A 20,780-nucleotide genomic window follows, 5' to 3' on the forward strand; every position below is an offset into this window, starting at 1 on the left:
CCTATTGATAAGACATTAACATGCCTGATGGGCAATTTCAGTGACTTACACTGTTCACTCTGGCACCATAAAATATAGTCTCAGTTTTATCAAGTTTGATTGGCTTTATTGTGTGTTTGTACATAGATCCAAATGTATGCGCACAGCATAAACAAACTTGCACATGAATGGCACAGAAATTATATTTTGCACCCATATCCCTATGCAAATAACCTGAAGATTACATTAAGAGAAAACACCAATTTCAAGCAACCAAACCCTGCTGGTTTACAGGGGATAGATTTTAAGCATATGTTAATTTATTTTATATTTAACGAGAAAAAGTCATCAATGGTTCTGTAACTTGAACATTTTAAACTATGTTGTTTACAATTTTTCCATTTGTTCTAGTAGTCAAGCATGAGGCAAAAATACATGAACCGTGATATGTCAAAAATATATTCATAAAAACAAATTAAACACTAATTAGTATGTCACGCAAAGCCTACGTTTGTATTGTTATACAGTGATTATGAATTGTTGTTTCTTCTCATTTTTCTTGCTGATCCTGAGAGTGATTCACTTTATATTCACTGAAACCTGTTATAAAAACACAGAAAGAATCACAATAAGAAAATAGTAATGAATAATTAATAGTTTCAATAATAAGAATGATAATATTAGCTAAAAGTTCCCCTGCGCTTAGGTTCTCCTGCGCTATACACATACAATAGGAAAATCTATCTTCTGTTGTCCTTTCAACAGTAATCATACTTAAATTACAAACCGAAACGTAGAAACAAAAAAAATCTCAACTTTACTTTTTCACTTCCTTCAAAGACTAAATGTGACCCTGGACCACAAAACCAGTCATAAGGGTCAATTTTTTCAAAATTGAGATTTATACATCCTCTGAAAGCTGAATAAATAATCTTTCCATTGATATATGGTTTGTTAGGATAGGACAATATTGCCGAGATACAACTATTTGAAGTTTTATTCCAGTTTTCTTTTTATTTATTATACAATTCACAAAAGAAAAAAAAGGCCTCTAACACTAGCTTGCTCTATTCTTTTTCAATTCTATCTGTTTTCTTTTAAATTTATTATTTAAAAATAATACACTTGCATATTGCATTTTGATTGCTTCTATTGTCCTCATTTGTAAGTCACTTTGGATAAAAGCGTCTGCTAAATGACTAAATGTAAATTTAGATTCATTTTTGCTAGATTAAATAGTCTATTTATTTATTTTACTGTAAACAGATACAACAAATCTAATTATATATAAAAAAGTTAATGGAGAAAATATATATTTTTTTATTTATGCATATATGATTCAAACTGATGGAAGTTACTGCCAGGGAGAATAACGAGTAAAGTTTGTGAACCCTTGTCTATATTTCTGCATAAATATAACCCAAAAAAATCAAGTCCTGAAAGCTGACAAAGAGATCCCAATCAAACAAATGAGATGAAAATATATACTTTGTAATTTATTTATTCAGAAAAATCCAATATTACATATCTGTAAGTGGCAAAAATATGTGAATCTCTAGGATTAGCTGTTAATTTGAAGGTGAAATTAGAGCCCATCTGTTCAGAGGTGTTTTTAATCAGTGAGATGACTATAAGGTGTCAGTGTGTGCTCTGTTTTATTTCAAGAACAGGGATCTATCAAAGTTTGGTCATGTTTGTGGAAGTGTATCATGACACAAAAAAACTTGATCTCTAAGGACCCCAGATAAAAAAAGTTGCTGTTGCTCATCTGGCTAGAAAAGGTTTCAAAGCCATCTCTAAAGAGTTTGGACTCCACCAATCCACAGTCAGACAGATTGTGTACAAATGGAGGAAATTCAAGACCAGTGTTACCCTCCCCAGGAGTGCTCCACCAACAAAGATCACTCCAAAAGCAAGACGTGTAATAGTCTGCGAGGTTGCAAAGGAACCCAGGGTAACTTCTAAAGTTCATAGGAGGAAACCCACCAACATCACAGAGCTGAAGCGTTGTGCAGAACTGATCAGCAGTTACAAGAAACGTTACCTGCAGTTATTGCAGCAAAAGGGGGTCAGACCAGATACTGAAAGCAAAGATTCACATACTTTTGCCATTCACAAATATTTAACACCTGTACAGATTAACCCCGCCCTCCGTGTCCTTTCTGCAGCGCTGATTGGTCAGTCATTCAGAACCATCTCAGAGTCAGAGTGCTCTGGATGCTCAAACAAACAGATCAATTGTATCTCATATTTAGTGGTGCCTCTTCAAATGTGCATTATATTTTGGTCACACTTGTGCCTTAAATGTGATCGCTTTTTTAAGCTGCTCTTGCACATTTTCATATATTAATTCCTGAATATCTTTTATTTTTAAATTATGGATGATTATGTTCTAGAGTGTTCAGTCTTCTCTTACTATTTTTTTGTATTAATATAATGAACTCTGACCACTGTACAACAAACGGACAACTAACATCTTTCTAAGGAGACATTAGTTTTGACTGTAATCCAAACGGTTGATGAACTGTCACCATTTTAGTTGGTGTAGGTCAGGTTTGGGTTTGAGCTCAACTAGCGGGGGCGACTGTTAACAGGTTAAGCGATCAATGCGGATGACTTGATCTTCAAACTTCCACAGTATCTGATCATCTCCCTTTACTTCAGTAACACCAGTGTGTAGAGTGACAGAATCTCCCTCCATCACTGACACTGACTGCACATCATCTGTCTCAACAACAAACACATGTGGAGAGCAAACAGAAGAAGTTTAAAACAGAGATAGCGCTTAATGATGAAAGTCATTTTCATATAATAACACTTGAAATATACATGTGCAGAGGACTCTGGGAATGATGGAACAACTACAGTTTTTTTTTTATTGCTTGAAAAATACAATATTCCAGAAAGGGTTCAAATCTTTTTTATAATTTTTTTTTTAAGCTTTTAATTTCAGAATGTCCCTAACAGTAACCTAGTCTCATGTGGTTAAAAAGGTGACAAATACATTTAAAAAAAGGGAAATGAATTCAGTACAACATTTTTTTTTTTAACACATGGAAACATAGGCTCTTTTTAAAGAAATTACTTACATTTTGCTCTGAATTAGCATTAGCACACTACACTCATTTTAGCCAGTTGCTGCTGTTGTTTTTATATCTTCAGTAAATAAATAAATACAAATAATCATTCCACAGCATCTAAACTGTCCACAGGTGACTGACATGAGTTACTCACCATGGACAGTAACTTGGAATGTCTTCAATTTTGCATCTGTGTCCTTGATGTCTACACTATAATGTCCAATGTGTTCAGTTCTGATGTTTGTGATGGTCAGAGATCCAGTCTGTCTGTCCAGCTTCAGTCTGTCTTTGAATATCACACCGGGACCATCATATGTAGAGGGATCTCCATCTGCTTCATTCATTCTAGCAATGATTTCATCACCAAACTTCCATATTATCTTACTATCTCTCGGTACTTCAGTAATATCAGTGTTTAGAGTGAGATAATCTCCCTCCATCACTGACACTGACACTTCATCTGCTTCAACACCAAACACACCTGCAGAACAAACAAAAAGAGTTTATATAATATTGTAAACATACACAATATTGTAATATTTGTGCTCTAAATACAGGATATTAATGACAGCAAATTCTCAGGCAATATACTGTTTGTTTACAGCTCTATTCCTGTATTTGTAATGGGAAATGACAATGTTACACTATATGTGACGAGTTTGAGCAGTTCTCTAAAGTGACCCTTTTCATTCACGATGATGTCTAGTTCAGATGGGATATTATGAGCTCATTTAAGGTCAGTCCCTGAACTAACTATATTCTTGCAGAATGCTACATGCTCTTGTGCAATGATACATTACATTTTGTGTCTCAGTTAATCAAAAGCAACACTAGTCATCACCATAACAAAGACGGCACAAGAGATCTGTCTATTTGTTTATGAAAGAGACAAGTAGAGAATCCAGAATTGAATCTGCATTACTTCTGGGCTCTGCATTATTCAGATTTAAAAATACGTTGTTTTTTTTTTTTTTGTTGTTTTTTTTCATATCCTCTTTGCAAATATCTATTTACATAAAACTCTCAAAAAGTCACTTTACCGAGCTTGATCTCAGTCCCTTAATACACTTTTCTTTTCTTTTTTTGCCAGCAGTCTGGTGTATTTACGAAATGCAGCCGTTTCTTACAGTTTGTAAGTAGTGTCAGAAGTTGTTTAGCAAGTTTATAAATCTACCTCAGTTTTTCACCGTATCAGTAATGTAAGTGAACAGATTTGTTGCATTGTGTCTCTTGAGAATTAAGGCTAATGTGGCTTGGAACTTCTACAAGACAGCATGCAAATTGTAAAAAGTATGCGGTATGAAACTCAAATGCAGAAGAAAACATGCAAAAGAAAAAACAAAACATGTATAAAAATTAGTAATATTCATTTAGACAGCCTGAAAACATACAAAAAAAATCTAATCTTATTCTTAAGGTTAAATGTCTCAGATTCCCCCCCCCCCCCCGTTAAATATTTTTTTTTTATCTGGATTTATTTATGATTTATTGGATGAATATTAAATGACAGAGCACAGCTCAGCACACAAGCAAGCATGTTTCACATGGACACACAAAGACTGAAAAAGTGGCACTGGCACAATGATGCATAGGCAGTTTATTTGCCGTTTTAATGTAAAATATTTCATATTTTACATTTTGGAATAAAACATTGGGTGTTCGGGATGGCATAACTTATTCTGAACAAGTAAAACTTGCTAAAACAAGTAAAGCCCACCTTAAGCTGGCCTAATGTTGTAAGCACAGGTTGCAACAATAGCCATAATTACAGCTTGATGGTAGTTTATGGCAAATGGGCCTACTTTTATTAGTAGGCCGCACCCTGAATGAGAGCGACAGTATCTCAACCTGGACTAAAGTCCAAGAGACTGACTGACTGATTGAGAGAGTGACTTATTTCTGTTTTTCTGTTCTGTTTCGTTTAAATAGTACATGCGTTCGTGTTGCAGCCAGTTTTTATGTAAAATAATAACGCTCAGAATATTGCATGCCGTCAGCGCCCTCTAGCGCTCACTACTAAACACGTGCACAAACAACTAACTCCAAAAATACCCTTACAGGGTGTTTGATTTGTCAGAACGTATATTTATGAAAAAGTGATACGTTTGAGTTTTTTTTTTTTTTAAACTGTAGCTAGATATAAAAAATAAGAAGGTAACAGTCTGTTTCCGATTTATATTGAAAACGAAAATGTTAAATTAACATAAAAAAATAAGTTTTACTCACCGTTCACGAGTAATAAAACCCCCAAAAAGAAGGTATTATTCCTCATACTGATGTCGCTTCTGACCGCGTCTAAACTACAACAGCATTGATTCAGGACACTTATGATAGACTCGTAGCAAACCTTCCAAGTCACGTGGTTTCTTGAGAACTCGGGTGTGTCGCGTCATAGACCTGCTATTTCGAAATGTTCCAAAGTCGACCTTGCCTAGAATTATCAAAATTCTGAAATGCTTGTTTATTCGAGGTTTGAGATCTTCTGCATATTATTAGTCACTATGGTAAATGTGGAAAGTTTTGTTGAAGGAACTAATGAGTAAATTAAAAGACAAGTAAGCAATACAGAGCATAAGTTTGACCCCTTGTGTAATCGTTCTTTATGCATTGCATCGTATGTAACACACTTTTTAATGCATGTCTTTGTTTTTATTAAAGCACGCTGGTTCTGAAGAGGAATTCATCAAGCACATAACTGTTGGAATCATAGTTATTGATGATGTGATTGAGTTTATTATATCGATCTTCAGTGATGTTATCCCAGTATAGAAGAAGAAATCTTGATGATGTACCAACTGCTATTGTCAGTTTGATGAGATTTCATGATTTTTTTTTTCTCATGAACATTTAAGTGTTTACCTTTCCTTTTCATTACAAATAGCTAATTATAAAAAGTTGAAGTGTTAAATGTTTGAAATAAGATTTTTTTTTTATCTGTACTGTACATTTTTTAAAGCTTGTATGCTCAAGAAAACTGGCAATAAAGTGTTTTATTTGGAAGATGTGTTTTTGTAAATTTTATATTTGCTGTAAATATATATATATTGAACTAAGAAAATGAGCCACATTAGGTTACATGAATATTTTAAAAAATTGTATAATCACCCCAAAAAAATGTAATAAAAAATCTAACTCTCCAAAATATTCAATATTTAGAATTGTGTATTAAAGGATAGAGTGCCCTAAATTAGTCCCTCCGTGTTGGGCTTGTTTACATCAGAGTGCGCATGCGCCTTTGACACAGCATACAGAGGTGTTGTGTGGGAAAAAGTATTCTTAAAACGCATTCAAATAATCGGAATAATTTTTAATAAATAATTATTCACGGTATTTTGAAGTGCCCACAATAACAATATTGTGCATGTTCATTATCGTGATATATCGTAGGCTAATAACAAACCACCAGCACATATAGCTACAATTCATGCTGGGTGCTAGGCCAGGCCAACATAGTAAAAAGCTCCCAGCATGCATTGTGGCAACAATTAATCATGCAATTGAATCGCACCATTATCTTCTTTACTTATTATCTGCATTTATTTTCGGTGTTGTTTTTGTTGTGACTTTTAACTACCTTGTTTTGTGATGTTTATTACTAGAATTTAAAAATTTTTTGTTGCTGTTGAGACAGATGAGATAGTGTCAGCGAATAACATATTTAGTTTTTAAAGGTAAGTAAAAGAGCAAATGAGCCACTCCTGTTGATAAGACATGTTAAACATTTGGCCTGATCTTTCTTCATGCTTTGGGCAATTTAAGTGACTTACAATCCATCCACACTGTTCACTCTGGCACCATAAAATAGTCTCAGTTTTATCAAGTTTGATTGACTTTATTGTGTATTTGTACATAGATCTGTATAAGCACCGGATGAACATAAACTTTCACATGAACGGCATCCCAAAAACCCTTAAGATTACACTAAAACACCAATTTCAAGCATCCAAGCCCTGCTGGTTTACAAGTGAAAGATTTTGGCATATGTTGATTTATTTTATATTTAACTGGAAAAAGTCATGAATGGTTCTGTAATTTGAACATTTCAGACTATAGTGTTTACAATTTTCCCTCTTGTTCAAATAGTCAAGCATAAGACAAAAAAAAGCATGATTTATGTCAAAATATAAATATAAAACAAACAAATTAAACGCTGATTAGTATGTCATGCAAAGCAAGTTTATATTGCTACAATGATTATGAACTGTAGTTTCTCTTCATTTTTCATGCTGATCCTGAGAATTATTCACTTTATATTCACTGAAACCTGTTACAAAAACACAGAAAGAATCACAGTAAAAACAATAAACAATAAGAAAATAGCAATGAATAAATAATAAGTTTTAATAATAATATTTTCCCCAAATGTTCTTCTTCGCTACACTTACAATAGGGAAATCAATCATCTGTTATCCTTTCAACAGTAATTAATTACACAAATTAAAAACAGAAACTTTCTCAATTACAGTGTGTAGAAACAAACAAATGAAAAAAATATCACCTTCGCCTTTTCATTTCTTTTAAATACGAAATAATTTAATTTTTAGCTCTTACTGTATGAGTTGAATGTACTTACACCTTTGCTTTCGTTGTCTACAAATCTTGCAGCAAAAAACACAGTTACAGCCCAAACCACCAGACCAACACCAGCACCACATATCCCTGATGCAGCACCGGACTGAGGTGGAGCTGTAATGATAAAGAGAGACAGTCATTAATGAGAATGTGTCTGATCTATGACAAACACTACAAACATCAGCATTATAAAAAATATAACAAAAAATGCATAGCTTTTGCAGAGTTCAAAGTTAACCAAGGCATTTATTTTTCCGTTCCAACATGTTCATAATCAGAATTTCTGCAAAAAATATTTGATCTACTCACTCTTGACAGTAACTCTGATGGTCCTCTGTAAGGTGTATGCGCTGTTGCTCATGTGTAGATGATAATCTCCAGAGTCGGTGGTTTTGGAGTCACTGATGGTGAGATCTCCTGTCTCACGATGAAGATGTAGTCTGCCACTGAATCTCAAATCATCTACGTCTCTAGGTCCAAAGAAGTTGATGCCTTTATTGATTTCAGCCACAAGATTGCCTTCAGTCTTCCACAGTATCAGATCATATCCCCGTATTTCAATAACACCAGTAGTCAGACCAAGGCTGTGTCTCATTGCTAGTTTTACTTGATCTTAGTGCTGCGTTCGAAACAAACACTACAAACATCAGCATTATAAAAAATATAACAAAAACTGCATAGCTTTTGCACAGTTCAAAGTTAACCAAGGCATTTATTTTTCCGTTCCAACATGTTCATAATCAGAATTTCTGCAAACAAATATTTGATCTACTCACTCTTGACAGTAACTCTGATGGTCCTCTGTAAGGTGTATGCGCTGTTGCTCATGTGTAGATGATAATCTCCAGAGTCGGTGGTTTTGGAGTCACTGATGGTGAGATCTCCTGTCTCACGATGAAGATGTAGTCTGCCACTGAATCTCAAATCATCTACGTCTCTAGGTCCAAAGAAGTTGATGCCTTTATTGATTTCAGCCACAAGATTGCCTTCAGTCTTCCACAGTATCAGATCATATCCCCGTATTTCAATAACACCAGTATGCAGATTGACAGGATCTCTCTCCATCACTGATACTGTCTTCACACCACCTGTCACAGAAACAAACACATATAACATATAATTAAAAACATGAATAGTTCTTTTTTAGAGAAAAGTAAAGAACAGATGGCTCTTTGGGAAAAAATAACCCTGACACTCTATTATCAGACTCTAAGAATTGATGTGTGGTAGAGGTGAAATGCACAAACAAAATGAGCATGTTTGTTTCGAGTGGTCACTGGCTACTGAATTTTGACCAAATGACATAAAAAAAAATTCATGTGACTATTTGATATGAACGCACTGGTTTAAATTTGATCATTGCCATTGGCTGTGATATAGTCTCAACCTCAGGCTGCACGTCCATGGATTAACCATCGGATGCACATTGCATTTTTGAAAGCACTTTCTTGATTGAGAAAGCTCTAATATGATTGGCTGGTTTTATTTGCCTGGAAACAAAGTTGTGTTTACAAGGCAACAAGTGCTGTTGAGAAGGAAATAGTCACAGGATTTGCAAGGTTAGTGTCATCACATCTTTTAAATATATTAAGAGTTTTGTTTGAGATGACTTTTCAATCAAATCCACTCATGTGTGGTCATACATCCCGAGGACTTTCTCTGGAAGTATGTTGCAAAATCAAACAGATCTACCCTGTTTAGACAGGTTCACAACACAAATGATCTCTGTCAAACCCAAAGTTTATGACAGCTCATAGCATAAGTTAGTATGGCAATGGACACCTGCATCATCTGCTATCTCTAAGACGTCAGACCTCATCCTGTCAAATGTTATATAGACGTTTTAAAAAATATCTTTAAGGTGTTTATGATTTCAAAATATGATAGAATTTATAGAATCTACTCACCACCAACAGCAATATAGAATTTTCTGTGCAAGACCATGCTGATGGTGTTGATCTCCACTTTATAAACTCCAGTCTGATCGCTTCGGATGTTGCTGATGACGAGGTCTCGGGTTTGATCGTTCAGATGAATGTTTCTCCATTTTGCATCATCAGGGCCGTTTAATCCGTTAACTTGCTCGAGACCATGGCTGGGTCCGATGTTTGTTAGTTTACTTTTACTACATGATTTTACCATCAAAATTGTAATTAATATTTACAAATAATACATCAAGTTAAAGTTTAAAGGCTTGAGCACCATTATTTCTGATTGTAATGTCGTAGAGGTGACATGATTTTCATTCATAGCAAGAGTTCTCAACAATACATGCAACATCGAAATGGGGAGTTCTGAACAATTTCTGTCCAGTAAAGATGACAGATAGTTTATATTATACAAACATCTGCACCGCTTTAACCGTAACAATGCAGAGAATAAAATAAATTGGGACTTTTTAGTCCAAAAATGCTAGATTAAGAGGAATATCAATAAATTCCGCTTCGTTTACGTAAAACAACATCTTGAGACATAATTATAATCCTCGTCAGTTTTCTAGTAAATGCTAGTAAACGTTAAAGTTGTGAAAGTAGTACAATGATATATTAGGCCTATGTTTTCTAGAGTCTTATGTGAAGAATAACCCCACCCCCCAGCGTTCTCGGCACAGTGCTGATTGGACAGTCATTCAGAACATTCTAACAGCACCACCGACTGTTGTGTCATCCAAACCTGCACAACCTAATCTTCACCATATAGCTGAGAGAGCTACACGTGGTAGTGTGCTGTACCAATACAGTGCTACATGTCTAATATGCCCATGTTGAATTCAGTTTTCTGCCGCAATCAAATGGTTACGCACATATAGAAGACCTACATCCTCTGTTCAACTATACCTTTTATAAACAGGCAAAGACTGGAGGGAAAAGTATATTGGTGGATGCACAATGCTGTATGAACAGTTGTAAATGTGTACCATCACTGTTTCTGTTAATAAATTGCTTCTTCAACATCTGTATTCAGTTGTAAATAGTGATGTATTGTGTTTTGTCCTCATATTTATGGTTTACTTTTATTAAGAAGGAATCTCATTTTTAGTGGTGCCCCTTCCAATTTCAATTATATCTTCTGCAGGTGTGTGGCTTTAATGTCACTGCTTTTGTAAATTACCCTGGCACAATTTGATATAGTTATTCCTAAATCTCTCTTATTCTAAATTAATTGAGCAATACTTTACAAAATAGTTAAGCTGCTCTTACCGTTTTTCTAATGTAAGGTATTTAAATTTGAACCTTGAACATGAAACTGAGGAAAAGCATCTTTCTAAAGAGTCCATAGTTCTGTTTGTAGTCCAGAGGGTTCATGAACTGTGACGGTTTTAGTTTGTGTAGGTCAGGTTTGTGTTTGAGCTCAACTAGTGGGGGCGACTGTTAACAGGTTAAGTGAGCGATAATGATGACTTGATCGCCAAACTCCCACAGTATCTGATCATCTCCCTGTACTTTAACACCAGTGTGTAGAGTGACAGAATCTCCCTCCATCACTGACAGTGACTCCACAACATCTGTCTCAACAACAAACACATGAGGAGAACAGATAGAAGTTTAAAATAAAGATTGAGTTTATAATCTGTAATTTTCACACAATCACACTTTGAATGAGGAGTCTAAATTCGGAGACTAAAAAGTTAGACTTTCCTCCCATGAAGTTATTTTTCTGTTTTAAGAATACATTGAGCATTCAAATGCATTTCAGATTTAGCTCTTCAGATACAGAGTCAATTTTCTAAACAATTGAAGTTGCTTTGGAACGATGTTGTGCAAAAAAGATGTAGAAATAAATTTAAAGGCCCCCTGTAGCGAATCCATGTGTTTTTGTTAGAAAAATATCCATATTTCAAACGTAATAAACACTTTTCTCTCATTTCCGCTGACTCATACACTGAAGCAGTTCCGGCGGATGACGCAGCAATGTATGCGCAGCGCGCGCGCGCCTCTGAGATATGCTAGTCTCGCGAGTTTGTTTACAGGAGCAAAGGAAGCAAAGTTTCCTTACTTTAGCAAAGGAAAACCAGTCTCTTCTTGGTTTATATCGAAATCCTCCGACATTTTTCTTTACAAATCCTCGGTGTGTACTTCTAATTCGTGATCGGCGTTTTGTTTTGTTCTCTCTCCGCATTCGTCACTAATCACGCAACGCCGCGCATCTTACGTCATCCGCCGGAACGGCTTCAGTGTATGACAGTCAGCGGAAGTGAGAGAAAAGTGTTTATTACGTTTGAAATATGGATATTTTTCTTTAAAAAACTCATGGATTCACTACAGGAGGCTTTTATTCATCCCCCAGAGCCGTCTGCGGCAGGTTTTATTATGAATGCGCGCTCTATATTTCACGACTTGTGGACTGTTCAACTGCAACACCCTCTGACTGCAATGATAGAGCTTAGAATAGCCAGGACAATTTTTAATATAACTCCGACTGGATTCGTCTGAAAGAAGAAAGTCATATACACCTAGGACGCTTCGAGGGTAAGTAAAACACAGTCTAATTTAATTTTTTTGGGTGAACTAACCCTTTAAATCCAACACACCTATCTACTTTTCAAATGGATTTCAATATAGCCTCACATATGATTGTTACTTTGCAAAAAATAAAAGGCTTTAGATTTTTTAGAGAATGAACAAATCTCTCTAAAAGTATAGCCTCATGTGGTTAAAGAAAAATATGAAACAAATACAATAAGAATTAAACAATTGAAAACATTTATTTTGAATCATTTTGAGACATCTGATTTGGTCATCAAGATCTTTGTTTTTTTCTTTTAAAGTTAATATAAAAATAACAAACCTAATAATAATAGCTTAACCCATAATGTTAAAACTTGTAATCATTCCACAGCATCTAAACTGTCCACAGGTGACTGACATGAGTTACTCACCATGGACAGTAACTTGGAATGTCTTCAATTTTGCATCTATGCCCTTGATGTCTACACTATAATGTCCAATGTGTTCAGTTCTGATGTTTGTGATGGTCAGAGATCCAGTCTGTCTGTCCAGCTTCAGTCTGTCTTTGAATATCACACCGGGACCATCATATGTAGAGGGATGTCCATCTGCTTCATTCATTCTAGCAATGATTTCATCACCAAACTTCCATATTATCTTACTATCTCTCGGTACGTCAGTAATATCAGTATGTAGAGTGATAGAATCTCCCACCATCACTGACACTGACACTTCATCTGCTTCAACACCAAACACACCTGCAGAACAAACAAAAACAGTTTTGTTAAATAACATTGTTGTAAACTTGTATAATACTGTAATATTTGTGCTGCAATTACAGCATATTAAGGAAAGCAATTTCTCAGGAAATATATTGTTTGTGTACAATTATATACCTGTTTTGGTACTGGGAAATTACAATATCATTATATTTGACAATATAGTTTCATGTGTTTGGGTAGTTCACTAAAGTAATATTTTTCATTCACACTGCCTGATGTACAGTACAGATGGGATATTATGAGCTCATTTAAAGTTAGTCCCTGAACTTACTTTATTCTCCTTGAATGCTACATGTTCTTGTGCAATGCTAAATTAAATTGTGTGTCATAGTTTACAAAAATTCTTTGCAAATACCTATTTGCCATAAAACCAGTCATTCTACTGAGCTCAATCTGAGTCTCTTAATACACCAACTTTTCGGCAGCAGTCTAGAATATTTACAAAATGCAGCAGCTTTGTAAGTATTTCAATTTTTCACAATGTTGGTAATGCAAGTAAACAGATGTTTTGCATTGTGTGTCTTGAAAATTAAGCCAAATGTGTCTTGTAATTTCTACAAAGCATGCAAATTATGTCTATTCTGATTCTTTGGATTTATGTTATTGGATGTTAAAGGGGTCATATGATGCTGCTAAAAAGAACATTATTTTGTGTATTTGGTGTAATGAAATGTGTTTATGCGGTTTAAAGAAAAAAAACACATTATTTTCCACATACTGTACATTATTGTTTCTCCTCTATGCCCCGCCTTCTTGAAACTCGTCGATTTTTACAAAGCTCATCGGTCTGAAAAAGCGAGGTGTGTTGTGATTGGCCAGCTATCCAGTGCGTTGTGATTGGCCGAATACCTCAAGCGTGAGACGGAAATGTTACGACCCTCACCATACTGTTGTATTCCCTCAGCGACCATCACGGATCAGCTCCAGGCATGACGAAGCGGATATCGTCCTCTTTTGGAAGACCAAACAAAGTAGTTTCGCTTTCACAACGAAGCACACAGCGTCTTCAGGATATGGCGGCGGCAACAATACTACAGCGAGAATAAAAGTTACGCCTTCTTTCTTTGCGTGAACATTTGGGCGGCGTTATGCAAATCTTCCCACATCGTGATGTAGATATGTGGAGGCGTGTTTGAACCAGCCGTTTTAGGTAGGTGTGGCTGACTCTTAACTTTTATAAAGAATATCTCTTTGGATTTGAGACTTTATTCTTTGCAACTTTACAGATCTTCTTTATGCACCAAGAGCTTGTAACACTCCAAAGAGAAAGGAAAAATTGAAATCGCATCATATGACCCCTTTAAATGGCTCGACACAACTCGGCACACAAGCATGGCACACAAAGACTGAACAAATGGTATAATGCATACATTTTATTTGCTGTTTTAATGTAAAATATTTCCTATTTATTAAACTTTTTTGAACAAATATTGGGGGTTTGGAGTAACATGCCTATTCTGAACAAGTAAAACTTGCAAAAACAAGTAAAAACCCACCCAAGATAGGCCTAATGTTAGAAGGACAGGCTGCAACAACAGCAGTCATCTAAATACGAGCTTGATGGTAGTTCATCATGGCAAATAGGCCTACTTTTTTAGACATATAGACCCTGAATGTGAGCAACAGTAACTCAACCGGACTACACTCTAAAAAATGCTGGGTTGTTTCAACCCAACTTTGGGTCAAATATGGACTAACCCAACCGTTGGGTTAAATTTTTACATTCAATTTTTAACCCAAAAGTTGGGTTAGTCCATATTTGACCCAAAGTTGGGTTGAAACAACCCAGCATTTTTTAGAGTGTAGAGTTCAATAGAGAAACTGACCGACTGATTGAGAGAGTGGCTTATTCCGTTTTTTCCCCCTGTTCTGTTTAAACAGTAGGACATGCGTTCGTGTTGCAGCCAGTTTTCATGTGAAATATTAACGCTCAGAATATTACATGCCGTCAACGCCCCACTACTAAACACACACACGTGCACAAACAACTAACCCTCAAAATCCCTTTACAATGTTGCTGTCGTCTATTATTATTCGCAGTGTGATTTATCATCATTTCTATTTATAGAAAAATTATTCATGTTTGTTTCAAAAAACTGTAGATATAAAAATAAGACGATCAGTCTGTTAAATTAGTAAAACTTTACTCACCGTTCACGAGTAATAAAACCTCCCCTGTTCTGTTTAAACAGTAGGACATGCGTTCGTGTTGCAGCCAGTTTTCATGTAAAATATTAACACTCAGAATATTACATGCCGTCAACGCCCCACTACTAAACACACACACGTGCACAAACAACTAACCCTCAAAATCCCTTTACAATGTTGCTGTCGTCTATTATTATTCGCAGTGTGATTTATCATCATTTCTATTTATAGAAAAATGATTCATGTTTGTTTAAAAAAACTGTAGATATAAAAATAAGACGATCAGTCTGTTAAATTAGTAAAACTTTACTCACCGTTCACGAGTAATAAAACCCCAAAAAGGAAAGTATTATTCCTCATACTGATGTCGCTTCTGACCGCGTCTAAACTACAACAGCATTGATTCAGGACACTGATGATAGACTCGTAGCAAACCTTCCAAGTCACGTGGTTTCTTGAGAACGCGGGTGTGTAAGACCTGCTATTTCGAAATGTTCCAAAGTCGACCTTGCCTAGAATGATCAAAATTCTGAAATGCTTGTTTATTCGAGGCTTGTCATATTCTGCATATTCTTAGTCAGTAAAATAAATGTTGAAAATGTTGTTGAAACTGAACTTTAAAAAAAGTGATTGTGAAAATGTGTGATTATTATGAATAATTATTATGGTAATCCATTTTATTATAATATAAAAATATATTATATATTTATACATTTTATAGCAATAAAAGCGTCACAATAATCCAGTGCAGACATTCAGCGTAATTCTAAAATTAATTAATTAATGAATAAATTATTAATAATAATAATGTGACCAAAATAAAAAGGTTTTAAAAACGTTGCTTTAAGTATTAAAAAAGTTAATATCACGCCTGATTTCTATGAAAACAAAACCCGACGAAACTGTAACTTTTGAGAGATATTTTATAGTTTTTTAAAAATAGTTTTCTGAATTCAAAACGAAAATAAATAAATAACCATAAAAAACACCGCGTGCCATCACATACAACCAAGAAAAACTCTTTGTCTGAGCTTTATTGTGTATGAAGGCCTTCTTACATGAATCTCATCCCCTCAAAACTTTACTTTGGAATAAAAAAAGTTAATTTAGTTTGCACTGACTGCTTTTGAGACTCCAGCAGCTCCTTCTCTGAGTCAAAGTGAAACCTGCTGTGGTCTGAGTTTAATTCACATCAGTTTAGTGACAGAATAACCCAAATGATTGAGATTTCTCTTGAGTGGACAAACGTCTCGCTCATGTTTAGGCTACTGTTGCATGTGTGCAGAAGATTCATAGGCCTAGATTATTTTCCATCAAGGCAGATTTCCACTCTACACACATATATACATTATAAAACAAAGCAGTGAATCCATAAACAGTCAGATTTGACAAAATGCATGCACTTAGCTATGTCCTTAATGATCTGTTTACTTCTAGCTGTGTGTCAGGGATCGCTGTAAAATCAATATATCATATATCATGATTTCTGTGGAAGCAAGCTATAAACACGGATTACTGTTTTATGGTGTTATAAAAGGCTAGATAAAGGGATATAAAGCCAGATACGAAACTGAGCTCTTGCTCTACTGACGCGTTCAGTTACACAATCACACGCAGTTTATTATTCGCAGTGTGATTTATCATCATTTCTATTTATAGAAAAATTATTCATGTTTGTTTCAAAAAACTGTAGATATAAAAATAAGACGATCAGTCTGTTAAATTAGTAAAACTTTACTCACCGTTCACGAGTAATAAAACCCCAAAAAGGAAAGTATTATTCCTCATACTGATGTCGCTTCTGACCGCGTCTAAACTACAACAGCATTGATTCAGGACACTTATGATAGACTCGTAGCAAACCTTCCAAGTCACGTGGTTTCTTGAGAACGCGGGTGTGTAAGACCTGCTATTTCGAAATGTTCCAAAGTCGACCTTGCCTATTGAGAACGCGGTTGTGTAAGTCCTGCTATTTCGAAATGTTCCAAAGTCGACCTTGCCTAGAATGATCAAAATTCTGAAATGCTTGTTTATTCGAGGCTTGTCATATTCTGCATATTCTTAGTCAGTAAAATAAATGTTGAAAATGTTGTTGAAACTGAACTTTAAAAAAAGTGATTGTGAAAATGTGTGATTATTATGAATAATTATTATGGTAATCCATTTTATTATAATATAAAAATATATTATATATTTATACATTTTATAGCAATAAAAGCGTCACAATAATCCAGTGCAGACATTCAGCGTAATTCTAAAATTAATTAATTAATGAATAAATTATTAATAATAATAATGTGACCAAAATAAAAAGGTTTTAAAAACGTTGCTTTAAGTATTAAAAAAGTTAATATCACGCCTGATTTCTATGAAAACAAAACCCGACGAAACTGTAACTTTTGAGAGATATTTTATAGTTTTTTAAAAATAGTTTTCTGAATTCAAAACGAAAATAAATAAATAACCATAAAAAACACCGCGTGCCATCACATACAACCAAGAAAAACTCTTTGTCTGAGCTTTATTGTGTATGAAGGCCTTCTTACATGAATCTCATCCCCTCAAAACTTTACTTTGGAATAAAAAAAGTTAATTTAGTTTGCACTGACTGCTTTTGAGACTCCAGCAGCTCAGTTTCTGAGTCAAAGTGAAACCTGCTGTGGTCTGAGTTTAATTCACATCAGTTTAGTGACAGAATAACCCAAATGATTGAGATTTCTCTTGAGTGGACAAACGTCTCGCTCATGTTTAGGCTACTGTTGCATGTGTGCAGGAGATTCATAGGCCTAGATTATTTTCCATCAAGACAGATTTCCACTCTACACACATATATACATTATAAAACAAAGCAGTGAATCCATAAACAGTCAGATTTGACAAAATGCATGCACTTAGCTATGTCCTTAATGATCTGTTTACTTCTAGCTGTGTGTCAGGGATCGCTGTAAAATCAATATATCATATATCATGATTTCTGTGGAAGCAAGCTATAAACACGGATTACTGTTTTATGGTGTTATAAAAGGCTAGATAAAGGGATATAAAGCCAGATGCGAAACTGAGCTCTTGCTCTACTGACGCGTTCAGTTACACAATCACACGCAGTCGCGCACTTCACGGAAGCTCGCGGACTGAAAGAGTTGTTTGTTTCTTCTTTCTCTGATTGGCTGAAGAGTTTTGATCTGCTTGACTCGGCGCAAGCTATCTACACATAGTGTGTATGACAATGAAACATTGTTAAACGCGATTCTGTCGTGTGTCTTGAAATCGACCTCATTTTTTTTCAGACATTAACGGATCAGCCACTGAACGGATCTCAAACGGTTGAGAGAGAATGATCCACGGGCTTGTTTTCTTCTGTTTATTTTTCCCCCCTCTGATTGGTGAGTAATAAATGTATTTATGGCCTTAGTGTTAGTAGCCTACAGATGAGCTAGGCTAATATTGTTTAAAACATTTAAGGATTAAGGGTTTCAATTATTTAAATATTTGATATAATTTGGATCTCTAGGCGCTGAGACAGATGAGGTCGTGTCAGCGATGGAGGGAGGTTCTTTCACTCTCCGCACTGGTTTTACTGAACGGCAGGGCGATCATGAGATCGAGTGGCGCTTTGGCTCGAGCAGAACTTTGTTCATCAGAATAAAGGCAGGAAACATGATTACATCCAAAGACACGAGTCACACGATATTCAGAGACAGACTGCAGCTCGAAAGACAGACTGGAGATCTCACCATCACAAACATCACTAATGAACACACTGGCGTTTATGAACTAAGTATCGATCTCGGACAGACAGAGTTGCAAAAAAAATTCATTGTCGCTGTTTATGGTGAGTAGCCTATTACAGATGCAAACAGTAGGCCTACTTAATTTTATATTTACGTAACGACCCTCTGTCAGTTGTAGGCTACTTATTCTTGGATTTATTTGTTTATTTACTCTCCAGCTCCTGTGCCTGTTCCTGTCATCAGCAGATACTCTCCTCAGTGTTCATCATCATCATCATCATCATCATCAGGGTTCAAAAGTGTGCTGCTGTGTTCAGTGGTGAATGTGAGTCATGCGACTCTCTCCTGGTACAAAGGAAACAGTTTATTGTCCAGCATCAGTGTGTCTGATCTCAGCATCAGTCTCTCTCTACCTCTGGAGGTGGAATATCAGGAGAAAAACACCTACAGCTGTGTAGTGAACAATCCTGTCAGCACCCAGACCACACATCTGAACATCAGCAAACTCTGTCACACATGTGCAGGTAGAAAAGTGGTGATATCAGCATTTCTTCACAGTACCATAATACCTTAAATACTAGTACCTGATACCTTAAAACAGTAAGAGTAGACATGTCAAAGTCTATTTGAAAGAGTTTGTTTAATGCCGTTTTTAAAGAAGTGCCTACTTCTTTCTACAGACTGTGACAATTGGAGTCAAAAGGAGCTGTGATCCGATGGGTTGCCTCTGCTGTGGTGGATGTGACACTTTATGATGCAGTGTTTCCTAACCTTTTTTCTGCCACGGCATAGAAGTAAAAAAAATCCCACAGCACAGCACACCACTAAGCACAAAAAAATAAAATAAATAACAATAAAAAAAAAGATAGAAAGGGGAAAGTTTTTTTTCTTCAGTAATTAAACAGTGCATCATCAGAGTTGGTATTTTGGCTTTATATAGGATCAGACACTTGCACCATGCTCAAATGGAGTTAACAAGGTTTTTGAAGAACGAATGACGAAGGTATTTAGCTTGTATGATCAAGAAAATTGGTAATAAAGTGTTTCATATGAAAGATGTGTTTTTGTAAATTGCATATTTGGTATATTTTGTGTTTGTTTTTCCATTACCTGGCAAATTGTGGATGTTTGGAGATCATAGTGCTCCCGTAGCTCTCATAAAGGCCAGTCAAAGCTCATTATTTAATGATGCTGATGGGAGATTCATAGGCATATTACAGCTGGATCAGACTCGTTCCCTTACCATCATAAACACCAGAACCACAGACTCAGAACTTTATAAACTAATCACAATTGTTGGGAATAAGAAGACACATGACATTCAATGTTAAGGTTTATGGTGTGTAACTACTCGCTGGTCATTAAACAGTCCGAAACAGCTTCCGAAATACTGGTGTCCATACACTTTATTTATTGATATAGAACACCGTGAAAACTAAACACAAACCAAAACAAAGAAAACAGTTTTACACACAACATTATAAATGACATTTAACACAAATAAAGGAATATACAAAACATTAACACTTTTACCGTTTTTGCCTGGTAACCAACAGTAGAATGGTCAGGAGCACTAACATGTGTATCTGAATTCACAGCTCGTCATTCAGTTTGCGCTAACACTTCCAGGTTAAGTTAATCAGGAAGGGTCATGTGACATTCAGTTTAGTCAAACTGGGAGTACAATGAAAATAAAATACAATACCAACACAATTCTGAGGTTAGCACACACACAGAAATACACATTTAAATTGTGAAGTCATGAAAACACAAAAAATAAACATTAACCCCTGAAATCACACATATGTCATACATAACCCATAACTGACCTATCAGCGTCAGTTACAGGTGAGTATTACCGTGTCCTTCTCATATTTACGTAATAAATGTCTAAATGTCTTTTATTGGTCAATTACACCAATCACAAATAAGCAGGCACTAATCCATTACAGGGATAACAGTCCAGCAGCGCAGTCTGAGTCATTCCCTCCTCCTCCCCCAGCTCCACTTGTCTAGACCTGCTTATGTGCAGGTACTTTC

The 20,780-nt window shown here is 35.5% G+C and overlaps 1 protein-coding gene and 1 long non-coding RNA gene across 2 annotated transcripts; one reads left to right on the plus strand and one right to left on the minus strand.

The window, feature by feature from the left end:
• Positions 1–6,902: 6,902 nt before the first annotated feature.
• LOC107570687 (uncharacterized) lies at positions 6,903–15,461 on the minus strand. Its single transcript, XM_016256946.1, has 8 exons — positions 15,324–15,461; positions 12,511–12,837; positions 11,011–11,136; positions 9,539–9,697; positions 8,666–8,719; positions 7,941–8,198; positions 7,633–7,745; positions 6,903–7,323 (listed from the first exon to the last, which is right to left on the minus strand). The coding sequence occupies exons 1-8, from the start codon at positions 15,367–15,369 to the stop codon at positions 7,303–7,305; spliced, it is 1,104 nt and encodes a 367-aa protein (XP_016112432.1). The 5' UTR covers positions 15,370–15,461; the 3' UTR covers positions 6,903–7,302.
• Positions 15,462–19,129: 3,668 nt separating this feature from the next.
• Positions 19,130–19,572, plus strand: LOC107570686 (uncharacterized). Its single transcript, XR_001607067.1, has 2 exons — positions 19,130–19,264; positions 19,421–19,572. It is a non-coding gene; the product is annotated as an uncharacterized lncRNA (long non-coding RNA).
• Positions 19,573–20,780: the final 1,208 nt, after the last annotated feature.

Source organism: Sinocyclocheilus grahami, unplaced genomic scaffold (assembly GCF_001515645.1).
Source record: "Sinocyclocheilus grahami isolate Dianchi unplaced genomic scaffold, SAMN03320097.WGS_v1.1 scaffold1492.1, whole genome shotgun sequence".
NCBI lineage: Eukaryota > Metazoa > Chordata > Actinopteri > Cypriniformes > Cyprinidae > Sinocyclocheilus > Sinocyclocheilus grahami.